Source organism: Pristiophorus japonicus, chromosome 10 (assembly GCF_044704955.1).
Source record: "Pristiophorus japonicus isolate sPriJap1 chromosome 10, sPriJap1.hap1, whole genome shotgun sequence".
NCBI classification, from domain to species: Eukaryota; Metazoa; Chordata; class Chondrichthyes; family Pristiophoridae; genus Pristiophorus; species Pristiophorus japonicus.
This window is the reverse complement of record NC_091986.1, coordinates 183,601,405-183,624,858: the sequence shown is the minus strand read 5'-3', so window position 1 is coordinate 183,624,858 and position 23,454 is coordinate 183,601,405. Positions and strand designations below refer to the sequence as shown.

General features: G+C 44.3%; 1 protein-coding gene across 1 annotated transcript in view; it reads left to right on the top strand.

The window, feature by feature from the left end:
* Window positions 1–4,351: 4,351 nt before the first annotated feature.
* Window positions 4,352–23,454, top strand: part of foxo1a (forkhead box O1 a) — a 115,861-nt gene continuing 96,758 nt past the window's right edge. The window contains exon 1 of the mRNA XM_070892387.1: window positions 4,352–5,257. Coding sequence (XP_070748488.1) covers window positions 4,691–5,257 — 567 coding nt within the window. The 5' untranslated portion in view covers window positions 4,352–4,690. The remainder of the gene's footprint in view (window positions 5,258–23,454) is intronic.

Here is a 23,454-nt window from a genome sequence, read left to right as displayed (position 1 = left end):
TGTGGAGACTACAAATCTACCATAAACAGAGTCTCCCTACAGGACCAGTACCCGCTGCCCAGAGCGGAGGACTTATTTGCCACATTGGCTGGAGGTAAACTTTTCTCAAAATTAGACCTCACATCTGCGTATATGACACAAGAATTGACCAAGGAATCCAAGCTACTCACCATCATCAACACACATCGAGGCCTTTTCATGTACAATCGATGCCCATTCGGCATCAGGTCAGCAGCTGCCATATTCCAGCGCAACATGGAGAGTCTGCTCAAGTCCATCCCGGGGACGGTTGTATTTCAAGATGACATACTTATCACGGGCAGGGACACCGACTCCCATCTCTGTAATTTGGAGGAAGTACTAAAGCGGTTGGATCGGGTAGGCCTACGAGTCAAGAAATCCAAGTGACTGTTTCTCGCACCCGAGGTTGAATTTTTGGGCAGAAGGATTGCCGCTGATGGAATCCGCCCAACAGAGTCCAAAACAGAAGCAATTCGCCTGGCACCCAGGCCCCGGAATGTCTCAGAACTGCGCGCCTTTCTCGGGCTACTCAATTACTTTGGGAACTTTATGCAGAACTTAAGCACGCTGCTGGAGCCTCTCCACGTGCTACTCAGGAAGGGGTGCGATTGGTTTTGGGGGGACACCCAGGAACGCGCCTTCAATAAGGCACACAACCTTCTGTGTTCCAACAGTGTTTTGACTTTCTTTGACCAGGTAAAAAGCTAGTTCTCACATGCGATGCGTCAGCGTATGGGTTCAGGTGTGTTTTGCAACATGTCAATAGTGCGGGCAAATTACAACCCATAGCTTATGCTTCCAGGTCACTTTCACGGGCGGAGCGCGGGTACGGAATGGTAGAGAAGGAGGCGCTCGCGTGCGTGTACGGTGTCAAAAAGATGCACCAATACCTTTTCGGGGCCAAGTTCGCGTTAGAAACTGACCACAAGCCCCTCACGTCCCTCCTATCCGAGAGCAAAGCAATAAATGCCAATGCCTTGGCGCGAATTCAACGGTGGGCACTCATGCTGGCGTCCTACGACTATACCATAAGGCACAGACCAGGCACAGACAACTGTGCTGACGCGCTCAGCAGGCTACCCCTGGCGACCACGGAAGGGTCTGACGAACAGGACTGTGAGATAGTCATGGCAATCAATTCCTTTGCGTCCACAGGTTCGCCCATGACGGCTCGCCAAATCAGAGCCTGGACGGCCAGCGACCCCACGTTATCCTTAGTAAAAAGATGTGTCCTAACCGATGACTGGGCAGATGCTCACGATGCCTGCCCCGAGGAATTAAAACCCTTTCACAGGCGCATGCATGAGCTATCACTACAAGCAGACTGCCTGATGTGGGGCAGCCGAGTAGTCATGCCTCTGTGAGGCAGAGAGGCATTTGTCCGGGAGCTCCACCGCGAGCACCCGGGGATCGTTCTCATGAAGGCCATAGCCAGATCCCACATCTGGTGGCCTGGTATTGACGCGGACTTGGAGCTCTGCGTCCGAAGGTGCACCATTTGTGCCCAACTCAGCAATGCCCCCAGGGAGGCTCCACTGAGCCCCTGGCCCTCGCCTACCAAACCGTGGTCGCGGGTGCACGTAGACTATGCGGGCCCATTCATGGGCAAAATGTTCCTCATAGTTGTAGATGCATTTTCAAAGTGGATCGAACGCACCATTTTAAACTCGAGCACAACCTCCATCACTGTGGAGAGCCTCGCAACCATATTTGCAACGCACGGAATCCCTGACATATTGGTCAGTGACAATGGTCCGTGCTTCACCAGCGCAGAATTCCAAGACTTTATAATTGACCACGGCATAAATCACGTCAAGATGGCACCGTTCAAGCCGGCCTCCGACGGCCAGGCGGAGAGAGCAGCGCAAATCATTAAACAAGGCATGCTTAAAATCCAAGGTCCCACGCTGCAGGGTCGCCTGTCGCGACTGTTGCTGCATACAGATCTCGTCCGCATTCACTGACTGGGATCCCCCCCGTGCAACTGTTGATGAAAAGGACTTTAAAAACAAGTCACTACAATCGGCTCAACTGTCATGTTGGTAGGGAAGCTGATATTCAGCTATGCATTGATCCCTGCTGGGAAGATTGGGTATGTGTACATCATGGCAGGATTGGACTGACTCTGGTTGTGAAGCTCTCAAGGTCGAACAGTCTATGAACATTCACTACCTAGACTATATGTGAAGAATGGCGACTTTGGCAAGGAGTCAGAGTGTTGCTTACACCTGTGGAAGAGTCGCTACCTGCAGAAGAGGGAGAGAACCATTCAGGTGACAAAATTACTTTTTATTACTGCAGACAGACAGAAAGGGTGGAGAAGTAGAGATGACACCAACAAAGATAACTGGTAGTTAATTGTAGAAACATAGGGATGTACTCATTTGGCAGTGATAAATAACATGCCTAGTATTTTTAAATAACGCTGTGGGGCCTGCAGCTTTAAATATCATATCTTACTATAATACTGTGTGTACTGTTATTTCATGGCCATAAACTCTGAATTAAATTTTAATTTAATAAATTTTTAATATTGTCAATGTTATTAATCCATCAGTGTGAATGCTACCAGGCATTAGCTACATCAATCCAACACGTGCGGCTAGCAAAAAAGTGAAAACGATACTGCAATGAATTCTCTCTCTGGCATTTATCACACTTTTCACATACCCCAGATGTCACACATTGTTTTATTCTCTATTTTAATTGGGGTGTTTGCTTAATTAAATAATAGTTTCGGAAATATTTAGCATCATTATTACACAAATTATGTGGATAGTGTCAAATTGGTTTCATGTGTGGGATTATTTGGTATCATGTTTTAGCCCCTTTATCTCATCCTCTGGTATGAATATCCTTTAAAAATGTGTTCTCATTTAATTCAGTTAGTCTCCCTGATCTCTGTAGTCATCAGAATCAGATGTTGGATGTAAAAGTAAGCCGCTGCTGGCTGTCAGGAAAATGGGCATGGTAATGGCTTGCGAAAAGGTGCAGCGAGCAACAGGCCCCCGCATCAACACAGATTGAAAATACTGTAGTAGGATTGATGACGTTTGCGAAAGATTACTAACATATAATCGTTTGATTGACATACTGTTAGCCGAAGAAAATATGCATTAGTCTGACAAGGTAGTTCCTTCGAAGAAGAAGTTTTTTTTAAAACCGCAGCATTTAAGCAATTCCCAAACTCGTGTTGAATTTCAGCGCCTTATTTTAGAATAAGTTTCTAAACGCAGCCAAAATCTGCAAACTGATTAAATCTGTTGTGGCTCTTCCAACCTCCTTTTGAAGTCCCAAATCACTGCGAATGCCTATTATTAAAAATGAAATAGCATGGTTGTTTTAGTCAGTGCGCTCAAATCTCTCGAGTTTACAGGTAACTTTATATCTCTCTCCTTCCAACAGGTAGCATCTGATGCAGAGGGAGAGGGCGGAGCACAAACCATATTGATATGAGTGACAAATTTAGAGTGAACTCAGATTGAACTCATAGATCCAGTTACAATCCACAAATGCAGAATACATTCCAAGTATACAAAACCCCAGATTGAATTAATTTCAGAACTGCAGTCGAGTGTCTGGTCCGTTTGTTGGTGTGGAAGTGACTCAAGTTTTTTTTGGGGGGGGCAAAATCTGTCAATATTTGAGGTCGGTTAACCACTGTTCCAGAAATACAACAGGTCTGCAAAAGAACAGGGCGTTCAGTCTTGGGGACGATCACGCACTCTCCAAATCGATGTTAAATTTACGATACAGAGCTTCAAATACTATATAGAAAGATTAAAAAACAAATTAGATTTCGTACAGCTGTCGACTTTAATTTCGTGACTGAATAAACAGCGCCGCCGATTGCAATTTGCAGCACCAGCTTTTCCGCTGTGCCCGCCGAGCAATAGGTGTAAACACGTTTCTCGCAGTTCATGGGCACTTACAACATATCCCCCTCCCTCTGTATCGCTGTATTTTGCTGGAATAAAGTCCAATTTAGTTGTCAAAATGGCAGTGTGTGTGTGTGTTTGTTTTTATGTGAGTAAGCTCCCCGCCATGTGTTTACTCAACGTAACTCTCGTGTTAGTGGGCGGACTTTGTGAGCAACAAGCTCCTCCTCACCAACCTAACTTTGAAACGGGGAAAAGAGAGCGAGGTTAAAAAAAAGACAGCGCTGCGCTATTGGCCGAGCGTCTCCGGGGGGGCGGCAACCGGCGGTGGTGATTGGAGCAGGCGCCTGCTCATCAAGCCGTGTCTCCGCCTGCCCTTTGTACGTAGGGCCATCAGGGTAGGTGGCTGGGCCGGAGTTCGGTGTAGTACAATACAGTGCTTGTCTGTGCGAGGGGAGGAAAGTGGGACAAATGGTACGACAGGGTCATGAAGGTTTATGAGCATTATTATTAGTGCTTTACCAACGTATCGCAGCTCTTTGCTCGGTTCCTACTTTTTTTGGAGGGGAGAAGAGGAGAAAAGAAAATCACAATTTTTTTTGGAGCTTCGACGACTTGTGACTTGTTTTGTTTATTTTGGTGTCAGAAGTGACTTTTTTGGCAGCCTATTTATGAAGTGACGAATTAACTTTTCTCTCTGTACTTTTTCCCTCCTCGTGTGTCGTGCCAAGTGGGGAGGGAGTAGGGGGGGGGGGAGAGAGAGAGAGAGAGAGAGAACAAACTCACCAGTCATGGCTGAGGCAGCGCAATTGCAACAGGTCGTGGAGATCGACCCCGATTTCGAGCCGCAACCCCGGCCCCGGTCGTGCACCTGGCCTCTACCCCGGCCGGATTTCAGTTGCGCCTCATCGCCGGCTTCGGTGAAGCAAGAAGGGCAGAGCGAGTTCAACCTGACCCCGGAAGGGGCCGGCCGGGTGAGTGCTTCGGTGTCGCCGGCCCTGGTGCTGGAGGAGCAGGACGAGAATTTCGAGCAGAAACCCGCCCTTCTCGGAGCCTCCGAGTGCTGCGGCGACTTCCAGTGTCAGCAGCAGGATGGTTGTCACCACCAACATCAGCACCAACAGCAGCAGCAGCAGCAACAGGTTCCCTCGGCCGGAGCCGCGTCTGCAGCCCTGAGGAAGAGCAGCTCGTCCCGGAGAAACGCTTGGGGGAACCTGTCATACGCCGACCTCATCACCAAAGCCATCGAGAGCTCCCCGGAAAAGAGGCTCACCCTGTCCCAGATTTACGACTGGATGGTCAGGAGCGTGCCCTACTTCAAGGATAAAGGAGACAGCAACAGCTCTGCCGGATGGAAGGTGGGAACAGAATATTATTTAGCTTATTTTAAAAGAAAATCACAAACTTGTCTTTTAAAAAAAAAACTTATGTTGAGGTCAGTGTGCATGCGAACATAACCGCTGAATTGAGTGTTTTTAATATTTAAAAATCAAGATGTTTTTTGTAAAATTTCCACATTCCCATTTGTGCATATTGTAAGATTATTATACTTTCCACGTCCACTTAGCGCCAATTGTTGTCCAGGAGGAAGGAAGTCTGATGGGGATGATAGGAGTGACTCTCAAAGATCTGACAATGTTTAAATAATTCCGCTTTCAGGAAGGTAAAATATATTTGTAAAAAAACCCTAAACTTTTAGTAAGATTTTAATACTAACCAAAGATTGTGCAGTCCAGAGATAAGAAATGATAATGTCGTCATATTTTACCACCTGTTTTAAAGAGTGGGATAATGTTGTGCTCAATAGAATACCACATGTGCGACTAATACAGTTCCATTGTACGCTACTTAAGTAATCAAGGAATTGTCCATTACCCAACGGATGAGATCGCGCTGCGCTCGTCCAGACATGGACAGTTTGACGATAGATTTCCAAATGCAAACTGGAAAAAAAAGATAGCATCTGTCATATCCCACAAATACAAAGTAAAGTTATAAACATAGAAACAGAAACTAGGTGCAGGATTAGGCCATTCGGCCCTTGCACCACCATTCAATAAGATCATGGCTGATCATTCACCTCAGTACCCCTTTCCTGCTTTCTCTCCATACTCCTTGATCCCTTTAGCCATAAGAGCCATATCTAACTCCCTCTTGCATATATCTAACCAACTGGCAATAAAGACAGGCAATACCGTACTGTTAAATATGCGCTGCCATTATACTTTGCATTATTGTCAAAACATGTATAGTAGCAAAGGCAAACAAGTGACTTGTAAATAAATCGATATTGCTTGACGTACGTCTGAGTTCCCTAAACCAAATAAAGCATTTTGTGCTAACAGATGGGTTAGCGGTAGATATTCTGTACCGCTTTCCAAACATGTTCTTGTAGGGGAGGGGGTAATACTATGGACCGGCACTAGGGTTATAACTTCCCTCCCCATAAATAACATCTATTTACATTCTTAATTTGTCGCCGGTTTATGTGAAGAAGAGGACGAGGAGTTGGAGAATATCGGAAATCTCTGGAGTAAATGCTAATTGTTCTGTTGCTTTTCCCATGAAATATTAGTTCAACCCAGATCAGCATGGCAATGTAATATAGGCAGGTCCCGACGCAATAGGCAGTGTTTCTAAAGGTTGTTAAGGAAGGACCTTATTTAAAAAATAAAATAAAAACAGAAATTACTGGAAAAGTGCAGATCAGTCAGCACCCCCTAAAGATAAAGACAAATCTGTAGAGTGTAGCTGAACTATTTTAACAGGACTAAGTAAGTTTAAGCTTGATAAAAGCATGTGCGCAATTGGAAAAAATGCTGCCAAAATACCTAACTGTATACGTCCCGGTTCAAAAAGTGCGATTGGTTGGCGTTTCACTGACGTGATTTTAAATGACCCCCGCGTTCACGTTAAAGTTTGCAACCCGCACCGCTCGATAGTCTGGAGCGAAATCATGTCGTGCTCTGCCCCAGTGCCTGTCCGTGGACTGCAGATCTTGGGCAGATATCTCTGCCGATTATTACAATACTCAAGCAGGACATCTTTTGTTTTTTATTTTAATTTTAAGCGGAAACAAGTCGTCTGGCGTGTATTACCTGGCCTGATTGGGGGAATTGTATGTGATGTCAATAATGGAAGTCCATAGTTGCCCGATGAATCACCCACCGCCCAGCGCATCTGCAAGTCTGCCCCGTAATGTTTTTGTCTCGATCGCGATCGCACGCGTCTGTCACTCACGCCGCACCCAAACCTGCTGTCACCGCTTGTCCCCGCCCCTGCCACGATCTGATTGGCTGCGCTGTGTCACCTCTGGCAGGACTTTCAACGGCTCCTGCAGCTGCGATTGGACGGAGCCCGCTGTCGATCATCCCGGGAAGGCAAGCTTGCTGTTTTGGGAGCGGTGCCTCCAGTGACAGGCAGAGAGCGTGACTCATTGACCGAGACCAAGTTACGCAAAGATCTGCAATAGTTGAAAGTTACCTTGTAATTTATTAATCATCTCGCATCTGGATACAAAGCCATCGCTAATTTCTTTTTTTCTCTCCACACATCTGTTGGAGAGGGGTTACATTGTTTGTTTAGGGGGAACACAGCCAAGGAAAAGGCTTCGATTAATAAGAATCACTCCGAATCAGATTGTGACCTGTTCCTTTGTCAGCTTTCCGTTTTCTCTCGTGACTTGCAACAACTTGGAACAGTTTCATGTGTTTTTGTAGTTTTCTATGTATGTGTCGCAGTGTTGTTTTTGATATCAGAATGGAAATGGATTTGACGTTTCTGTCAAATGAATTGTGCTATACCCTTTGTTGAGCAGAAAAAACAGCAGCAGCTAGCGGAACGGTTCGTTATTTTTACATCTTCCGGCAAAACAGCCACAATAAGCCGTGATGCATTTCCTTATAGGTTGGAAAATAACACATTTTTCTGAATTGACTCATTTGAACTGTTCAATGTTTACGTTATTGTCAGCTTGGAATATAAATTACATTTTAAAGATGGGAATTACCTGTCTTGTAAACTGCAATACCGATAGAAGTTTATACCTGGGACTTTTTGCAAAATGCCCCTCTACTTATGCTTATTTTGCAACTATGGCAGGTGCAGATATTGGGTGGCTCCAGCTGTACTTATAATTGCACCTGTGAAGTGTAGTTCTTTTTAAAAAGCTGCTATTTTAAATATGGTGGGATATTAAATACCACCTGATTACATTCAGTAATCACTGTGACTATGGTATATTTGTTCTGATAACTTCAATTTTATGTTATTGCCATATCTTGTCAAGAGGATTAATACTGTATTGATTTTTACCTGATTACTCATGTTGTTATAGAGGTGCTGAAGGTTGGCAGGGGTCTCTGAACAGATTACTGTGCTATTCTTTGAATCTACTTTTTCATCTTTGTTTTCCTTTTGACACTGTGGTAATGTCTTGTATACTGATCCTTGATCTTCTTAACCTTGTAGATCTACAGGGGAAAACACAATCTGTGCTTTCAGACTCTACTTTAATCAGAATCTGTATTTCAACCTCATAGAAAAAGACAAAACAAAACTTTACCTATAAAAGTTTCAGAGAATGTTGAAAAATGAATGACCAACCTTATTAAGTGAACTCAATAAACCTACAGTAGTGATTATGTGTAAAATATATACACACGTATATGTGTATCTCACACACACTGGGTATGGTAGCATAGTGGTTATGTTACTGGACTTGTAATTCAGAGATGTGAGTTCAAATCCCACCAAGGCAGCTGGGGGAATTTATATTCAGTCCTGGAATCTGAAATTAAAAAGCTAGTATCAGTAATGGTGACCATGTAACTACTGGATTGTTGTTAAAAACCCAACTGGAAATCTGCTGTCTGGCCTATATGTGACTCCAGACCCACAGCAATGTGGTTGACTCTTAACTGCCACTCAGTTGCACCTTCACCACAAGGACTGCAATGATTCAAGAAGGCGGCTCACCACCATCTTCTCAAGGACAAATAAAGATGGGCAATAAATGACAGCCTTGCCAGCAACACATACATCCCATGAGCGAATAACTAAAAAAAGTCAATTTATCTGTACTATACGACACCTTGTTGTTGGGAAAAGTATTGTTTAATTTTGTATTTTATTTCCAATGTTCTATATTTAGAATCTGATTCAAGAGAAAGATTTAACTGCAAAGCAGAGCAACTGAAAACTTGTTATTCTAGCACATCAGTCGAGCATAAATACAGGGTTTGTTGCAGCAAATATTTACAAATATAAGCTGCATTATACCAGGGCTACTATACAAAGTAGAACTGTACCACATTGAGTGAACAGGTGCAAGCAGATGTAAAGAAACCCATTTCTTTTATCTCTCTCCCTCTGTTCTTCCCGCTTCCCCAAATGGCTCTTGATCAGTTTTGTCTGAGCTTGGAAAAGGTCAGGTGTGCTGATCAGCCTCCTGTTATTTGAGTTCGTAGTTTAGACCTATGGCCTCTCCCCTACGGCTCTTAAGGCTTTTTAAAAAAGAGTTTTGTGTTATTAGATTGAGTACATGAAGAAACATATTCCTACTAATGTAATCGTGGGATACCTTTATGTCTTGGAGAAGCATAAAAATAGTTATTCCCTCCTTTCCCCTCCACGGTATCGCGAGTTGAGAACATTTCCTAGAATTTTTTTTAATTAGAAATTTATCCGAAGTCCGACGAGAAGATGTTTGCCGAATGAATTTATACCCTGTTCCGAAAACTGCAGATTATTTTCAGTGGTTAATTACAAAAATATGTTAGGATAAAAAACTTACAGAAAACATAATTGTCAGATTTTGCATTAGCTGGTGGAAAAATTCAGCTTGTGTGGTCATACGTGGGAATGAACAAAAAAGTATAGTTACACAGGAATCAAACCTTGTGATAGCTAAATGTAAACTAAAAATGATTCCTAATTAATTATAGTCCAAGTTTAACTAAAGTATCTAATGTTTAAATATTCTATTTGTAGGTATATGTTTGTACTTTCAGGTTATTTTCTCTACTTCATGAAAAAATAATTAATGTAATTGATCCCAGTGATTGCTGGCCAAAAATCAACCAGCCAAGAATTGGCTATTGTAGGATATTGGCATCATTGGCTAATATGCTAAAAACGAGCAGACATACTTTAAAATGTTTAAGCACTACAGATGACACATATCAGGAGTGTAAATGTATTTTCATTTTTATTTGATGCAATATGCTTTTTTCACTTTCAAATATCGCCCTTCCAGACAACTTTATTACTTCTAATGAAGTGATATATTAGTACTACCTATGATTGCAGTCTCTGTCTGAAACTGTTCGTTGTAGTGTCTGCTTCACCCCAAGTTTAGTAATACGGTTGCTTACTGATAAATTTAGGACCACTAAAATATCGTGCGCAGGCCTCTTATTTTTGTATCTGGCAACAGGATCATAGCGCTGAATGGTGTCATCATAGGCAGTCCCTCGAAATCGAGGAAGAATTGGTTCCACTTTTAAAGTGAGTTCTCAGGTGACTGTACAGTCCAATATGGGAATTACGGTCTCTGTTACACGTGGGGCAGACAGTGGTCGAAGGAAAGGGTGGGTGGGGAGTCTGGTTTGCCGCATGCTCCTTCCGCTGTCCACTTGATTTCTGTGTGCTCTCGGCGACGAGACTCGAGGTGCTCAACGCCCTCCCGGATGTTCTTCCTCCACTTAGGGCAGTCTTGGGCCAGGGATTCCTAGGTCCGGTGGGGATGTTGCACTTTATCAAGGAGGGTGTCCTTGAAGCATGCGTTCTGCCCACCTGAAGCTCGCTTGCTGTGTAGGAGTTCCGAGTAGAGCGCTTGCTTTGGGAGTCTCGTGTCGGGCATACGGACGATGTGGCCCGCCCAATGGAGCTGGTCGAGTGTGGTTAGTGCTTCGATGCTGGGGATGTTGGCCTGATTGAGAACACTGACGTTGGTGCCTCTGTCCTCCCAGTGGATTTGCAGGATCATGCGGGGGCATCTTTGGTGGTACTTCTCACCAGTGTCTACTATATATGGTCCACGTCTCTGAGCCATATAGGAGGGCGGGTATCACTACTGCCCTGTAGACTATAAGCTTGGTGTCAGATTTGAGGACCTGGTCCTCAAACACTCTCTTCCTCAGGCGACCCAAGGCTGCGCTGGTGGTGTTGGACCGAGTCATCGATGTCTGCCCTTGCTGATAGTAGGCTCCCGAGGTATGGAAAATGGTCCACTTTGCCCAATGCCGCGCCATGGATTTTGATGACTGGGGGCAATGCTGTGTGGTGGGAATGGTGTCACTGGTAGCATGGCTGGACCTGTTAGTCATCAGAAGTGTGGTTAAAGACTTGCTATTGGATCACAATATATTTAAGTTGACGGTATTTTAGCTCTTCAGAAATGTTCCTAGTGACTTTAAAAATGACATCAGAAATGGGACCCAGTTATTAGAAGTGCACCAGGGGAGTACTTTGGCAAAGTGGGCTAGATGGGCCAACAGTGGTCTTTTGCCTAAAAGTGTCACTTAGTTACTTACTATGCAATAAAATCCAGTAACACTTGTCAAATACAGGCCACATGCAAGAGGGGGAGAAAAAATGCAATTGATACAAATTTGTTGTGTTGTGTCAATCATGATGATGGAACCAGAAGTGTTAGCAGCAATCATGAGGGCAGGATGAAGAGTGTTGGCTACTATGAATCATAGTACCTACACATTTCAGTTTCACTGGCTTAAATGAGCATGAAAGTTGTCTTGTCTTGCCTGAACGGATGAGCAATAGTTCAATTACTCAGGTAATTGTGGTTGTAACTCTGTTCCTGTGATTAACCGTTCACAGTTGCAGTTTTGGGAGATGGCGATTTACTTCTCAGTAGCTCTGCCTTCGCAGTGAATTTCTCATCATCCTCGCATTCATATTATCTTCAGCCAGACGGATTGGGTGGCCGGCCCAGACAGTTGTGCTACAGCTCAGTTGACTCAGCAGGATGTGGGTTTGAACGATTTAGGGAGAAATCTATTTTATCTTCCCTTCATTCTTTTCACCCCCCCTTCAAATGCCAGCCAAGTTCTTCCCTCTCCTGGGGAAGTCCAAGCACTGGTGCTGATCAGGAGCCCTAATTTCCTACTTGCAAATTAAAGGCTGCAGTATAAACGCGGTTGAAGCCGTCACATTTTTTTTCCAGGTTGTGGTTAAAGTGGAAAGTGATCAGCTGCCATTCTAATTGCAGAGACATAACACAGCATTGGTTAACAACTGTAGATATATCAGGCTTCAGTCTGACAGCACCCTGTGGTTCTAGGCACACCCATGTCTACACCGTTGACAGTTTTTATTGGAATTAAGTGGTGATATGCATGCTGCTAATTCAGTGACTCTACAGTTTATAGGTTTGGGTTGTAAAAAACATGTTGAATAGTTAACTTGCTGTGAACATTTTAATTACACATTTTTAACACCTCATTATCTAGTATGTGTTATTATCTCATTTTCAATGAGACTCTTTGGCTAACTCAGTTATCCAAAATAGGTTTAATTTGAAAATAATCCTGTTAACTTGACTTACCCAAAATTGGAATTTCTGGTTTAATACTAGTTTCAAAACCTGTTTCTGTTCATCTGTAATCAGGTCAGATGATCTGATTTGAGCCAGTTTCATCCCATTGGCAGTTCCACCCACTCAACACCAGCAGAGTAACATACTTACTGACAATTGACTCATCTTTTGCAATCATCACATGCATGGGAGGTTAATTAATTCAAATCATACTTTGAGTACCTGTGTTCACATGATAAAGATCTGAGTACTTGTATGGACCACGGTCCAACTGAAGCCCCTGTGAGCCTCTGTTTCAACCCCAAGCAGAGTCCTCCTCACTTCCCAACACTAGTCTTGATTAAGTTAGTGTGATCACACTACTGATTTTGGGATGGCTACTTGATAATTTTTGTAATGGAAAAAGTCTGATTTTCAAATGGCTGTGAAAAAAATAATGATCTATATGTGCAATGGAAGTTGTCTCTCTGTACATGATCTCTTTTTAGTTTCTCCACACCATGTGTATGGTGTCAGCTTGGCTCCGTGATAGCACTCTCACCTCTGGGTCAGAAGGCCATGGGTTCAAGCGACTTGAGCTCATAATATAGGTTGATACTTCAGTGCAGTACTGCGGGAGTGCTAAACTGTCAGAGGTGCTTTCTTTCAGATGAGTCGTTAAATGAGGCCCATTACTCCTCCTGAGGTGGACGTAAAAGGCACCATGGCATTATTTGAAGAAGAACATTGTTCTGACTAACATTATCCTTCAACCAACACCTCCCAAACAAATTATCTGGTCATTTATCTCATTACAGTTTGTGGGAGCTTGTGTGCAATTGGCTTTCGTGCTTCCCTACAATTACAAAAGTGGTATATTTTAAAATAGTTAATTGGCTGTAAAGCAAGTTCATTCTTTTCTTAAGGAGCTAAGACTAGGGTTGCTCAGGAGGAAGAAGCTAGGGAAGCTTGCACGCTCCATCTTTAGACTGATGTTCAACGCAGTTCGGTTTAGTTGAGGGCACATACACAGATTTTTCTGTTATGATGATTGGTCAATAAACAGTGTGACTTTACACTGCCAAGCTCCTGGGAGTCCAGCCCAGACGGTTTGGCTGTGCTACCATTCATGCACACTGTGCAATGTTACCAGTAATTACAAGTATCTACACTGTGCAAATATTTCTATGAGTAATAGCACCAATATGAAAGTCTGTATTGTGTAAATATTACCAACAATAATTACAAATGTTCATGTATCAAAGTGGCCCAAATAATGTTTTTGAGTATTGGAAATAATAGGCAAGTTTTGTGTGAATATTGGCAAGAATTATATTACGCGTATGCAGATCTTTGAAATTTGTGACATACAATCAGCATCTTTAGAGATGGCTCTAATGATAGTAAGCTACACACCAACATGGATGCTCCAAATCATTTTTGTTTTCTTATTTCAAATTTTAATTTTGGACAAAGGGACATGTTGCAGTTTGTATACTTTAGCAATTGGAGGTCAGCCAGCAGTAATCACCCATATCTGCTTAAACCTGACCTTGAGTTGCCAGAGTAAACTCATCAAATTTGGCATTACAAATTGATCTCACTATGAAATAAATCACTTGTTATAAAGGATGGGAACATTTACTGGTCACATCCACTTCTTGTATCATTTGGGGGGGGGGGGGGGAGGAGGAGGGGAAGAAGAGCATTTTGTACATGGAGAGTCTAATCTATAACACAGTTGACTTAGTAGCATATAGTCTGATCAGGCAATAGCTCTTAAAAAGCTGCAGCTTGCCATTGGAAAGATATTTGTGGTGGTAGTAGTGGACTAATTATTCAGACAGGCACAGTAGAGCTATGTGAAAAGTTGAAGGCTCACCTTGCACCAAAGGAGCGTGACCCCATTTGGGGCTGAAAACCAGTTGCCAGTAAAAGAGTCAGTTCCGTGGAGGGAGGTGCCAACCAATTTAATACAATAATCTACATCCTTCGTACCTGACTGCAAATGAGGAACAGGATTTCTGCTAGCATGAATGAGAGAAAGGAGAATGTGCTCCTCACTTTTGCACACATTTCTTGTTGGGGCCATGAGGCATGGCATAAATTTAAGCTAGAAATTCTTACACATTCTGGAAAATGCCATTGTACTTTGCATATAATCTTTCATTTGTGCCAAAGATGGAGAGCACACCTTTTTTGTAGCTGGAAATGGTATCTGAGAAACAGCAAACATAAACTTTTAGCCTGAGCTACTTCTCTGCTGTTTGAGATTTGTGGAGTAAACATGGATACAGAGATCAGTCCTGTTATCCTTAGAGCCATCCCCTCAGCGTTTCTTGTCTTTAAAAAGTGCAGACAATGTGGACTGCTGCATAATAAAGTCATTATGGCTGCTCTCTGGATAAAAGCCACTGACATGCATAATGATGTTTCTATGGCCAGCTGCCTCCCTAATAATTGAATGTAAACCCTTTCTGTTCATGTAGACCACGTGATTGATGGGAGGAGACCTGATGTTCACTTGGATGCCATGTTTGGTGTCTTGCAGTCGAGGGAATCCTACCATCTGATCAAAGCTTTGCACTCTTTCCAGCTGATGCCTTCTTATCATGGGGACAATGTTGAAGGTGCTGCCCCTTGCAAATATAGTATTTGATAACGTGTGCACTGTCGATTGCCTGATGTGGCAGATGTTTCCTGCGATGGCTTGAAAAGATCCATGAATGCTTCATGATATGGTTACCTTGACTTTTACTATAAGTGCCACCCTTGTTCTCAAGTGGAGGCAGTGAAAACTGTTCTTGCATATTGAGATACATGTGAAGGGGGAGAAGTCTATAAACATGGGTCCCAGGTGTAGATAAAGTGCCTCCGGTGTTGTTCCCTTGTATATGCCTATTCATTAGCTCATCTTTCATATCTAAATGATATAGCATAGCATTGACTCTGAGTAGGAGCGTTATGATGATGACTTTGAAAAGGTAGGGAGATAATCACTAAAACTGTGATGTCTCTTTTAAGGTTCCATGATCCCCGATGTGCATTCTATTGTCCTGAAGTCGCAAGTTTTGGCATGGGATCTCACTAATATAAAATAATTTTAAATGATGCCCATGTTTGCTTGTAGTGGGGCCTCACTGTGCCCCCATAATCACTCTTTGCAAAATGGGGCGTGCAGCAAACTGGTGCTGACTTTATGTACTGTACCTATCATCTGCAAAGCTCTTTTCTCCCATCTGTGGAAAAAAGTTACCCCAATATCTGAGCATATCCACAATTTAAAAAAAAAAAATGACCATCATGGAATTATCATACTGAGATGCAGCAGTGCAAACCTAGGCAGTTCACTCCATCCACCAACACAAATTGAGCACTGAGCTTGCAATAAGGCACAGAGACACGCATGGAACTCAAGGCATCATTGCAGCTAGGTAAAGACAAGTTCATATAGAATTTTGTACCACACAACTTAATGGAAGGATATTTGAACAGTAAAAAACTTACTATTATCTGTCTTTCTGTGATCACTCAAAGGTTATTTTGCTGCGATCAGTTGCATTCCTAAGCTGTGCTCCTTGTCAGGTTTTGGATTTGGTCGTTTCGCTTAATCTGCCAGACCAGATGCCACACCGCCTTCTGATGGGTTTGGGACTAGCCCACGAGCAATTCACAAGTGGAGTTATGGCCCACGGCTGATACCTGTAGTTAGTAATATCTGCATTAGATTTGCTAGGCATGTCATACACTCCTTATTTGGGCATTACCGTTCTGTTATATCTGTCGCAATAGGATTTTCCCAATTTAAAGCTACCTGTCACAGTCATGCTTGGAGCTGCACACTTGTACCACTACATGGAGCTTCAAAGGCTCCAGAATAAAAACACACTTCGTTTAGCCAGTTCATACAGCTTGTAAAGATGAATACTTACAAATTACAAATAGATACCCATTTCTATAGTTACAGCATCATCAGCAAACTCTGAGGGAAATTCGCTTTGTGCTGACATTCTGTGTGCAAAATCATGAGAGCTCCATTGGTATTTATCGTAATTGTAATATTTTTACTGAATGGATGAAATATGAAAATTTTAGTCAAACTAATCCAAGTCTGCATTTCAGAAAATTTGGATTTTAGGTTTGATTACATTTGTAGGTATTCACCAAAAGGAGCTATTTGAATTGGCTAAGTAGATTATGTTTTTATTACCTGATTAGAACAGCACAAACGTGATCTATTACAACATTAACATACCACAGGAATTACTTTACATTAACAGTTGATCAGATCGTTTTTGTTGTGTATCTGTAAAGCATGCACTCCCATTTTCCTCCATCAGGGAGCGCATCACCTGAAGTCCCAAGGAATCCCAGCATCCCTTGGGAGCACTGTATATAAGCCAGCCCCCAAGGCCTGTTACTCACTCTGGAGTGTCTTAATAAAGACTGAGGTCACTGTTACTTTAACCTCCCTGTGTGCAGTCTCATCTGTGTTAGGAACACAATAACTGGCGACGAGAATACGAATCCAAACTAAAGATGCAGCAAACTGTGGGCATCCTGGAGAAGTTCTCGGAGGGTGAGGACTGGGAAACCTATGTCGAATGGCTAGACCAGTACTTTGTAGCCAACGAGCTGGACGCAGAAGGAAGCGCTGCAAAAAGGAGAGCGGTCCTCCTCACAGTCTGCAGGGTACTGATCTACAGCCTCATAAAGAATCTTCTGGCTCTGGTGAAACCCACAGACAAGTCGTATGAGGAGCTGTGTACACTGGTTCGGGAGCATCTTAACCCGAGGGAGAGCGTGCTGATGGCGAGGTATCGGTTCTACACGTGCCAGCGATCTGAAGGTCAGGAAGTGACGAGCTACGTCGCCGAGCTAAGGTGACTTGCAGGACAACGTGAGTTTGTAGGCGACCAAGAGCAGATGCTCAGAGACTGTTTTGTACTGGGCATTGGCCACAAGACCATCCTATGAAAACTTTTGACTGTAGAGACACCGACCATCAATAAGGCCATTGTGATAGCACAGGCGTTTATGTCCACCAGTGATAACAGCAAACAAATCTCTCAACACACAAGTGCTAGCAATGTTCATAAATTAACTGGAACTGTGTTTGCGAGCAGAAATGTACAGGGCAGAACCCACGAGTCTGCAACTGCCAGCAGGCCTCAGGTGACCCAGATGACTCCGAATCCCCAACAAAGGATGAATGCAAGGCAATTCACACCTTGTTGGCGTTGTGGAAGCTTCCATTCAGCCTATTAATGACGCTTCAAAGAGTATGTTTGCAAGACCTGTGGAACAATTGGGCACCTCCAACGAGCTTACAGACGAGCTGCAAGCTCTGCAAAACCTGCTAACCACCACGTGGCAGAGGAAGATCGGTCCATGGTGGATCAAAGCAATTTCGAGCCTCAGAGAGGAGGCAGATGCTGAAGTACACTGGGTGCACACATTTTCGACAAAATGTCCACCTATAATGCTAAATGTAAAATTGAATGGCTTACTCGTAGCCATGGAACTGGACACTGACGCTAGCCAATCCATCATGAGTAAAAAGATGTTTGAGAAACTCTGGTGCAGTGCAACAAGGTACTCAGACCAGCCCTGAGCCCCATCCACAAGAAACTGAGAACGTACACCAAAGAGATCATCACTGTCTTGGGCTGCTCCATGGTCAAGGTTACCTACGAGGGCATGGTGCGTGAACTGCCACTGTGGATTGTCCCGGGCGATGGCCCCACACTGCTTGGAAGGAGCTGGTTCGGCAAAATCCGCTGGAACTGGGATGACATCCGAGCGCTATCACATGTCGATGAGGCCTCATGTACCCAGGTTCTTAACAAATTTCCTTCCCATTTTGAGCCAGGCATTGGAAACTTTTCCGGGTTGAAGGTGCGGATCCACTTGGTCCCAGAGGCGCGACCCATTCACCACAAGGCGTGAGCGGTACCTCACATGATGAGGGAAGAGAGTGGAAATCGAAGGCATCATCTCCCCAGTGGAATTCAGCGAGTGGGCCAGCCCGATTGTTCCAGTACTCAAAAGTGATGGCACGGTCAGTATTTGAGGTGAATATAAAGTAACTATTAATCGTTGCTTGCTACAGGACCAATACCCGCTACCTAAGGCAGACGACCTATTTACGACGCTGGCAGGAGGCAAGACGTTCACCAAGCTCGACCTGACTTCGGCCTACATGACGCAAGAGCTGGAGGAGTCTTTGAAGGGCCTCACCTGCATCAACACGCGCAAGGGACTGTTCATCTACAACAGATGCCCGTTTGGAATTCGGTCGGTGCAGCATTCTTCCAGAGAAACATGGCGAGCCTACTCAAGTCAGTACCACGGAAGGTGGTTTTTCAGGACGACATATTGGTCACGGGTCGGGACACCGTCGAGCACCCAGTGACTGGATCGCGTAGAACTGCGGCTGAAGAGGTCGAAATGCGTCTTCGTGGCAACAGAAGTGGAGTTTTTGGGGAGAAAGATCGCGGCAGACAGCATTCGGCCCACAGACGCCAAGACAGAGGCTATCAGGAACGCACCTAGGCCACAGAACGTCACGGAACTGCGGTCATTCCTGGGACTCCTCAACTATTTTGGTAACTTCCTACCGGGATTAAGCACCCTTTTAGAGCCCCAGTTATTGCGGCATAAAGGTGAGAACTGGGTATGGGGGGGAAAAAAAAAACAAGTAATTGCTTTTGAGAAAGCCAGAAACATTTTATGCTCCAACAAGCTGCTTGTATTGTATAACCCGTTGTGCTAGCATGTGATGCGTCGTCGTACGGAGTCGGGTGTGTATTACAACACACTAACGTTGCGGGGAAGTTGCAACCTGTCGCCTATGCCTCCAGGAGCTTGTCGAAGGCAGAGAGGGCCTGCAACATGATTGAGAAAGAGGCATTAGCGTGTGTGTTCGGGGTAAAGAAAATGCATCAGTACCTGTTTGGCCTCAAATTTGAGCTGGAAACCGATCACAAGCCCTTTATATCCCTGTTCGCTGAAAACAAGGGGATAAATACTAATGCCTCAGCCTGCATACAAAGGTGGGCACTTGCGCTATCAGCGTATAACTCTACCATCCGTCACAGACCAGGCACTGAGAACTGTGCGGATGCTCTGTCGGCTACCATTGCCCACCACGGCGGTGGAAATGGCGCAGCCTGCAAACTTGTTGATGGTAGTGCAGTCTGCAGACTTGTTGATGGTCATGGAAGCGTTTGAAAATGATAAATCACCTGTCACGGCCTGCCAGATTAGGACTTGGACCAGCCAAGATCCTCTGCTGTCCCTAGTAAAAAACTGTGTACTGCATGGGAGCTAGGCAAGCATCCCCATTGAAATGCAAGATCCAATCAAGCCGTTCCAGCGGCGAAAGGGCGAGCTGTCCATTCAGGCAGACTGCCTGTTGGGTAACTGCGTAGTGCTACCAAAAAGGGGAGGCAGATGTTCATCTCGGATCTCCACAGCACACACCCAAGTATAGTAATGATGAAAGCGATAGCCAGATCCCACGTGTGGTGGTCCGGTATCGACTCTGACTTAGAGTCCTGTGTACGGCAATGCAGCCTGTGTGCTCAGTTGAGCAACGCGCCCAGAGAGGCACCACTAAGTTTGTGGTCCTGGCCCTCCAGACCATGGTCAAGGATCCATGTCGATTATGGGGGCCCGTTTCTCGGTAAAATGTTCCTGGTGGTGGTGGATGCTTTTTCAAAATGGATTGAATGTGAAATAATGTCGGGGAGCACCGCCACCGCCACCATTGAAAGCCTGAGGGTCATGTTTGCCATCCACGGCCTGCCTGACATACTGGTCAGTGACAACGGGCCATGTTTCACCAATGCCGAATTTAAAGAATTCATGACCCGCAATGGGATCAAACATGTCACCTCGGCCCCGTTTAAACCAGCCTCCGATGGGCAGGCAGAGCGGGCAGTACAAACAATCAAACAGCCTTAAACGAGTCACAGAAGGCTCCAAACCGCACGAGACCCCACTCGCTCACAGGGGTGCCCCCAGCTAAGCTACTCATGAAAAGGACACTTAAAACCAGACTCTCGCTGGTTCACCCCAACCTGCATGATCAGGTATAGAGCAGGCGACAGCAACAAAATGTAAACGATGGTCGTGCCACTGTGTCACGGAAAATTGATCTGAATGACACTGTGTATGTGCTAAACTATGGACATGGTCCCAAGTGGATCGCGGGCACAGTGATGGCTAAAGAAAGGAGTAGGGTGTTTGACTACAAACTAGATAATGGGCAAATTTGCAGAAAGCACCTGGACCAAACGAGGCTGCGGTTCACAGACTGCCCTGAGCAACCCACTGCAGACACCACCTTTTTCGAGCCCACAACACACACCTAAAGGATCAACGACACTACGCTGGACCAGGAAATCGAACCCATCACGCCCAACAGCCCAGCAAGGCCAAGCTCACCCAGCAGCCCTGCAGGGCCAACAACATGCCAGCCCAGCACGGGCACAGCCAACACACCAGAACAGACATTTGTACCGAGGTGGTCCACCAGGGAAAGAAAGGCTCCCCACTGCCTCACCTTGTAAATAGTTTTCACTTTGCGGCGGGGGAGTGATGTTGTGTATCTGTAAAGCATGCACTCCCATGTTCTGCCACCAGGGAGCGCATCCCCTGTATATAAGCCGGCCCCTAACGCCTGTTCCTCACTCTGGAGTGTCTTACTAAAGACTGAGGTCACTGTTACTTTAACCTCCCTGTGTGCAGTCTGATCTGTGTTAGGAACACAATAGTTTTCATGTTAATATCTATGTAATATGAGTTCAGTGGAGATTACTGTGACCATGGTGACTTCGGAAAATGACAAACGTTGTGGTATAGCTGCGTTATAGTCCATGCTCAATTCCTGAGCCCCTGTATCTTCACTTTTCCTATTCAACTAATTAGTGTTGGTGCTCCTTTTTTTGAAACAATTTTTAGCTGCACCCCCTCAAAGAAAAAAATGAGCTAATAACAATAACCAATTGTATTTATGTAGCGCCTTTAATGTAGCAAAACGTGCGAAGGCACGTCGGAGGAGTAGTATAAGACACACAAATTTGACACCCAACCACATAGGGAGAAATTAGGGCTGATGACCTAAAGCTTGGCCAAAGAGGTAGGTTTTAAGGAGCGTCTTAAAGAAGGATGGAGAGGTGGAGCAGTTTAGGCAGAGAATTCTAAAGCTTCGGGCCTAGGCAACATAAGGCACGGCCACCAATGGTTGTGCGCTTATAATCAGGGATGCTCAAAAAGGCAGAATTAGAGGAGCGCAGATATCTCGGGGGTGAGGGTTGTGGGGGCTGGAAGAGATAATGGAGATTGGGAGGGCGAGGCCATGGAGGGAGTTGAAAAGAAGGATGAGAATTTTGAAATCGAGGCATTGCTTAACAGGGAGCCAATATAGGACAGCAAGCACGGGTGATGGGTGATAGAAATATCACATTACCTCTAACATAATACAGAATTATCTTTGGAGACAGTATTAAAAATTATGTTCTCAGTATGGTTCTTGTACTTGAGAAGATGTCACAAGCAGCATGCGTTACACAAAGTATTGTTGCATGGATGATTTAGTAGCAATAGAGCAGCTTTGTCTCTCTTGCCCCACAAGGGAAGGTAGCTGATGTCCTTCCAGTCCTCTGCTAATGCTGCTCTTGAATGGACACTAGGAGAGAGCAGCTTGGCATGATTTTTTTTTTCTTGTGGAAATTTTCTCCATTGCAAGTTGTGGATGTGATGCTCTATACTATCTGCGATGCAGCGAGTCGATCTGTAATTTTGTCAGAAGAGGAAATTTTAACAGAAATTAATCTTTAAGGTCAAATACATATCTCAGACTTCTAAAAATGTAAGGGTTAGAAAACGACATAAGTACAAAGATCCCTGCTGCCTCTGAAAAAACTCAAAGCTTTTATTCTACTGCCAAGGCTGAAGGGGGAACATAGTTACATAAATGTATTCTAATATGAGTTCTGCGTTACTCTTAAGTCACTGTACCTTGTACACACACTTGTTCATCTTGTCTAAGGATCAATTTTGTTCTGTTAACAAGTTTCAGAGCGGGTTGATTTTAAAGAGAGGGTGGATGTGTTTCATAGTGTGGTTGGAAAATCGAATTTCAAGAAAATGAACGGAGTACATCTATCAACATTTTGTGAAATAGGAGAGGGGTGCAAAAGTTTAAATGCAGAAGGGAATGACACTTCAGTCCTCTTTTCTTCCCTCCTCTCCTGAAGGTGGTGACTTCTATTGGAATATGTTTCCATGGATGTTGACAGCCCTCCAGCAGCTCATCCAATTCTCAATTCTCTATTCTTTGTGTGTGAGCTTGGATGGTAAACATTGGCCCGGAATTTGCAGTGGGTAATAATGGTGAACAAATTGTGTTTGTCATTATTACCCCTTTGAAACTGACCGAACTTCAGGATTTAGTGCATGCACATCTAAACACAGAAATCCTGAATTGTGGTCAGTCATTCACTGCTCCGACACAAGCTACGCTATGACACCCCCCCACCCAACAATCGTCAATGAGTGAAAATGACACAAACTTGGCTTTTCCGTGGTAATATCGCTGTTAAATACCCCATATTTTTCTTTTGTTAAGTTTGTTCATGATATTTCAGGTTCTACCTTATCGCTATGTGAGAGTCCCAATCTTTGTTTCATTCTCTCTAACATTAAAAAAAAGTCTGGATAAAAGCAGCTTCTCATTTCTTGGTTTCCTCTCTGAGAATTCTGCAATGTGATTGGCTGCTTAGACTGCTTGTTGTCATCACAGCAGCATCGCACTAGGGATTCCCAGTATAGTGTGCTCAAATCACTTGAACTTCAAAAAAGGCAATCTCTGTGGGCAGCTTTCTTTGGGGCCAGCGCCGAGCACCTTTGCTCCGCTGCTGACCACTATCGCAGCCTATCCTGATCCTTTCCCCATTTAACATCTTAAGGAATAGGAACCAACTGTAGAGTCTCCACTGCTGACCTGGATGT